The following is a 5,632-nucleotide window of genomic DNA, read 5'->3' as shown; positions in this document are numbered from 1 at the left end:
AGCTATAGCATGTCGGGAAGGAATGGCGCTCGCAGCAGACCTTCACTTAGACCAATTCGTGATCGCGTCGGATGCAAAGCAAGTGGTTAATGCCATCCATAATGAAAGTCTGGGAGCTTTTGGTGCTATAATCAAGGAGATCAGACTACAACAAGTTTCTTTTCGCTGTAATTTTGTTTTCGAAGGTCGTGCGAATAATCTAGAAGCAGATAGACTAGCCAAGCATTCTCTTTCTCTGGTCCCAGGCGCCATATATGGTTGGGCCAACCCCATAACCCGATTTGTATTCCACACCTTGTGGATTTTGATGAATAAAAGCTCTACCTAGTAGATATTTCGCCGCCCCAAACCCTACACAGCCACCGCCACGCGCAACGCCGCCCTCCAGCAACCGCCGGCCGGAAGATCCTCTTCGGTTCTCTCCTTGTCCACAACCACCATCAATTCTGTTACTAGAGAACACCAAAAGGTCAAAACCCTAGCCGCCTCCCTAGAACTCTCGCAGCACCATGTCGACATCCACTAGCGGCGGCGGATCGCTCTCGCCCCAGGCGGCTGCAGCGCTCCAGGAGGGCATCGGGCTGGTGTTCGGGCGGTGGACGGCGCTGCAGATGGCTGTGGAGAACAAGTGGGGCGGCCCCGACTCCCGCGCCAAGGCCGACCAGCTCCTCGTGTAATTATGTCCTACACGACGGAAGTCCGTGCGGGATCCGGTAGTAAAGGTGTCTCTCGGACCAATTTTAAGCCAGCCTCGCGATGTTCCTCTTGTCGGGGTTTCGGGGCTGAACTCGCTGAACTCGCTGATAGGAAGATGGCTCCTTCGATCTGTAGGCGCTGTTCGATTCGGATAGTTCTATAGAGGATTTACGTTGCTTGGTTCTGTGCCAGTTTGGGTTCAGAATTTCACAACTCCAAAGTATTGGACGAAACAATTCAATTAGGTACGATATATTGGAGCCATGTTGTCCAATAGGTAAAAAGTCTAGTGTGGAATTTCGTAATGGTCTGTATTTCAAAATTTGAGCTTCTGTATTTTGCTCATCATTTACTTATGTTGATTTTTTGTTTTCAACCACATAGCTTGATCACACATCATTCTATTTATTTTTGCACTTCATCTTAGGTGAGAATCAGTTTATATTGAAAGAGAACTCCAATATATGTTGCATTCTCCTTTTATTTTAGAAAGTCGGGTAATTTCATCTGTACCGTAGGTGCAAAATGTGATGTTGGCATGCCTTACGTGTTTCTGCTGTATGTTTGTTGGTTTGATTAATATTTTTTGTTAGTTTCACTCTTTTTATGCTTGCTCCTTCTGCATCTAATATTCATTGGTTTTATTTAGGCCCATATTATTATGAGGACTTGGAGGATATGATGTTTGACAACATATATAAATCCCTCAATTCTAACTTTGCGGATGGTAGCATTGGGGAGGTAATTATTTTTCCTTGTGCCATGTTTAGCACAGCTATAGGTCCTGAACTATGTCGAAGTAATGAATATCTGATTAAGTACTTGTTGGTGTAACTGAAAGGGTTGACTTGCTCTGACCAACCTTTAGGGTTTTAGCTGCTTGGCCCAGTTCCCCTATTGTATTTAAGGGTCGCTACTGTGGCCCTTCTTCCACTATTTTAAATGTTCACCGGGTCGATGGGTCAACCCTCCCCATTTCCATCTTCCCCATTTTTATCTCTAGCTTATCCAGCAGAAAACCTGAAGCTTCTTAACCATAATCAAGTTGGAATGTACTTCTTCTGTCATTTGTGTAAAGCTGTATTTGGTTTGCTCGTAAACGGTGCAATGTATGTTTATTAATTCAAAGTTTTTATGGCAAACAGGTTGCTGAACAATTTTTGATAATGCATGAAGAATGCCTGGAAAACAACTTTTCATCGGTTGAGAAATTAAGGAATACACGTCCTCAAGGAAATGCTGTTTCCCAAAGTAGACAGGTATTTCAAGTTTAGTTTTAGCATGCATAATTTGTGTTGCTTATCTTCTCACATATGAGCTCAGTCGTGTTGCAACCTAGAATCAATAGTATTCTCTCAAGCTCCGTTTGGATGCAGACATTCACAGGCTAGGCATTGCATAGACTTGAGTGTCAATATCAGAGGATATTGATATTGATGTTGAGATTGAATACCAATATTTCTATTTGGATGTTTAGGTATTAAGAACCCAGACTTGATATTGACGTCTAATGCCAAATGTTGTTTGGATGGTCAAAATGGGGAAATGCAATTGTACGAGACAATGATCATTATAATGTTTTATGCATGTATAAAAATGTTTTCCATTTAACATCTGAACATATTTGTATAATTATATATAAAGGACAGACCCAGTGCATAGAAGCTCCCACACAAGGTGGGGTCTGGGGAGGGATTATAGGAACCTAGTCTTACCCCTGCAAAGTGCAATGCAGAGAGGCTGGTTCGAACCCAGGACCTCTTGGCACAAGTGGGGAGGACTTCACCATTGCGCCAGGCCTGCCCTCATTTGTATAATTATATATCACATAATAAAAATAAAAAGAACGAACAAATGTTATGTAAAATTACCATGTCATCTCGTAACTTCCAAAAAACATGGAAAATTGGAAAAATTGTACGCAATAGTTCGGTAAATACGGTTTTGAAGAAATGATATATGATTTGGTTTTGATAAATATCAAAATGACTCGACGAATACACATCACAAAATTATGTATTGATTGTCACCTGAATATCTGAGTAATTCACATCATACTAAACACCACACCATGTCTTGGTCTCTGAGATTGGCACCACAAAGCACAAAGGTCAGAATCGAACTAGGACCAATAGCATAATATGCACTCAACAGCTAGCCTAAAGCCACACACGAACTAGTTGTCCACTTCTAGCCATGAAAGGACATTAAGCACTAATGTAGGTGTGGAAACGTGTGCATCCAGGAGCGGCATCACATCAGGATCTAAAATTTGTAAAAGAGCTGTATCAATCACTAGAACTAGATGGACCAAGCCTGCCTAGAGGAACGAAGAGGACAGTACCGGCTCCTGCAACCACCACAATGCCAGGTGGTGGTGTACTTGCGCCGGACATCGGAGAGCAGAAACGGTTAGCTGGCGAGAGGAAGAGGGAGAGGTTGGATGGAGACAGGGTAGTCGAGCGGAGGCGCTCCGGAGGTGGAGCAGGATGAGCCTGTGGGCGGAGGTTTACTTGGTGCGTCGCCTCTCCTGTTTCTTTGGGACGGGAGGAAGGGTTGGACGAGCGAGAGACAGACAAGTGAGGAGAGTAGAGAAAAACAATTCGGCCCAAATGCACGCAACTGTCGAGCTCTAACCCAAGAGATTCGGGAACGGGCTGCGGAGGCAAAAGTTCAGCACCTCAATATTTAACCTGAATACACAGGCTGACTAGCTAGGCCTACCCAACTCCTAGAATTCTGGATATTCGGTTCTGCACAACGCCAGTGTCTAATTCCAGGTCTTAATATCTACATCCAAACACAGCCTGACAGTTCACTTCCAAGATCTGTTTGATAATTTGTTCAATTATTAATTCTTCAAGATGTGGTCCTTTTTATATGCTTGATTGTTGCTTTGTCGGGGTTAATTGCAAAATGCTAGATTGATTGTGTTTTTGCTCTTAGCATGTGGATCTTAACCTCGTTTTCTAATCAGAACCGGTCATTGTTATTTGGAGACATACTTATATGTTGAGTAACCATGTGTCTACAGTTATCTGAAGTGGTCCTCAGTCATTACAACGTTGCACTGCATAACTTTAAAGTTTAAATTGATTGTTTTTATTTTTACGTGTATCTTCGACTCAGAAAGCCCCTGTAGCTAACTTTCTTTCTTCTCATGAGAAGATGGTACCGGAGGATGATGATGATGATAGCTCTGATGATGGTGATGAGCCATCAATGGGGAAAGATGAAGCAGCTAGATCAGATGATATGGTGATAGATCAGCCAAAACCTTCCAAGCCTACCCCTGATGCTGATGGGTGGACTGTTGTGCCTCCTAGGCGTGGCCGAGGCAAGAATTAAGCGCAGAAGCAAACCTTGGCGAGACAGCTCCCAGTTAGAGGCCGTTTTCTGTCTGAAGGTTTTAATATGTGATTAGCAAAACCTTGGCGCAACTCCTACTTGTGCCGTTTTCGTCTAAAGGTTATAAGTGTTCACTCTACTTTGTGTTGTCTGGATTTTATCAGGAATGATGTTTGTGTTAGCATGTTATCTTTTTCACTCTTGTTCGACATGGCAACGAAATACTCTAGTTGTAAACTAGGTAAAAAGTATCTTTTATGAGGTATGCACACTTGAACTGATGATTATCTTTGCCCTTGTATTTGTGTGCTTTTGAATTCAGGTACTACTAGTTTCTTTGCCCCAAAAAGTATCACCAGACAGAACTACTAGTTTCTTTGCCCCAAAAAGTATCACCAGTAGATTTGTCCTTCTAACAGAGTAATTGACTATGTCTGTTGTTGCACCTGCCCATTTCTCAACCTCTGTAGGTGCGTGCTGCTTAGGTGCAATTCTGAAGAAGTACGACATTTCTGTTTTGGAAACCCATGCTCTCTTTAGTCAGAATAGCTTGCAAAAAGTTTATTACTTCCTCCGTCCCATAATATAAGAGCATTAAAAATGCTCTTATATTATGGAATGGAGAGAGTACAATTTAGAAGTCCTCTATGGAAAATTTACAATGAATAAAATTATCGTGGACCTCCATAGCAGAAATCCATTTGTGCTCTTGGGAGCGGCGCGCTCCTGCACGTGAAAAAAGTATTTCAAAGTGTGGAAAAAATTTAAACAAAATTTTGGCACATACATTTCGACATTATATGTGTGCATGTCAAGTTTTGGAGAAAACCGACACTTTTTGTGGCTTGTGTAAAAATGTCAAAAAGATGCCTTTTGAAAATCATTTTTTAACACCGGATTTTGTCTGTTTCACACGCGGCACATAAGTTGTCGGTTTTTCGCGAAACGACTTTGTGAGCATGTACAATATCGAGATGCATGCGCCAAGTTTTTGTTTGAAATTTTTTGACATTTCAAAATATGTTCAAAACATATTTTTTAAATCTGGAGCTCGCGCTCCCATGTGTGCCAAAACGTCACTCTCCATCCATCGTGACATTGTTTGTTTCAAACAAAGCCCACATTGTTCCATAAATAAATCCCTATTGAATATAAATACTATGCGTTTGTAAGGTACTTCTACAACGATTTTGCTAACTCTCATTAGACTAGTGCTTGCAGGGCCGGTCCTGAAATTTTGGGGGCCCGGGGCGAGACTAAAACTTGGGGCCCTTAACATAGACATCCTATCAGTAACAATGACTATATATATATATAAAATATTATGAATAGCACTCCAATGCATTCAAAACCAGTATGCATATAAAATAATTCATACATACCAATCAAAACTTCTCGATGCATGTCACTTATGACGTGGTTGATGTCAATCTCATTTAGTAATTTCTTCTCAATGCATAAAGTTGCCAAACCATCAAAACTTTCTTCGGTCATTGTTGACCTTAGATAATTCTTCAATAATTTCAACTTTGGAAAACTTACGATGAAAATGTCAGAAGTATAAACAAGTTGTTCTTGAACACTAGCC

The 5,632-nt window shown here is 41.5% G+C and overlaps 1 protein-coding gene across 2 annotated transcripts; it reads left to right on the top strand.

Annotated features, from left to right (window-relative positions):
• Nucleotides 1-288: 288 nt before the first annotated feature.
• On the top strand, nucleotides 289-4,365 carry LOC123112883 (pre-rRNA-processing protein TSR2). Of its 2 annotated transcripts, none has more exons than XM_044533984.1 (4): nucleotides 289-722; nucleotides 1,346-1,437; nucleotides 1,842-1,955; nucleotides 3,865-4,365. In XM_044533984.1, the coding sequence occupies exons 1-4, from the start codon at nucleotides 680-682 to the stop codon at nucleotides 4,042-4,044; spliced, it is 429 nt and encodes a 142-aa protein (XP_044389919.1). In that variant the 5' UTR covers nucleotides 289-679; the 3' UTR covers nucleotides 4,045-4,365. The 2 variants fall into 2 exon arrangements, with proteins under 2 accessions (XP_044389919.1, XP_044389927.1); XM_044533992.1 differs by having other exon boundaries at nucleotides 289-941.
• Nucleotides 4,366-5,632: the final 1,267 nt, after the last annotated feature.

Source organism: Triticum aestivum, chromosome 1B (assembly GCF_018294505.1).
Source record: "Triticum aestivum cultivar Chinese Spring chromosome 1B, IWGSC CS RefSeq v2.1, whole genome shotgun sequence".
Taxonomy (NCBI): Eukaryota; Viridiplantae; Streptophyta; class Magnoliopsida; order Poales; family Poaceae; genus Triticum; species Triticum aestivum.
Note: the sequence above shows the minus strand (reverse complement) of the source record. Positions and strands in the feature narration are given on the sequence as shown.

Bases quoted from the DNA above. Each gene is read 5' to 3' on its own strand.
- LOC123112883 (XM_044533984.1), top strand. From the start codon at position 680: ATGTCCTACACGACGGAAGTCCGTGCGGGATCCGGTAGTAAAG. The intron at 1,438-1,841 runs GTAATTATTTTT...TATGGCAAACAG, and splicing joins CGGATGGTAGCATTGGGGAG to GTTGCTGAACAATTTTTGAT. The intron at 1,956-3,864 runs GTATTTCAAGTT...TCTCATGAGAAG, and splicing joins CTGTTTCCCAAAGTAGACAG to ATGGTACCGGAGGATGATGA.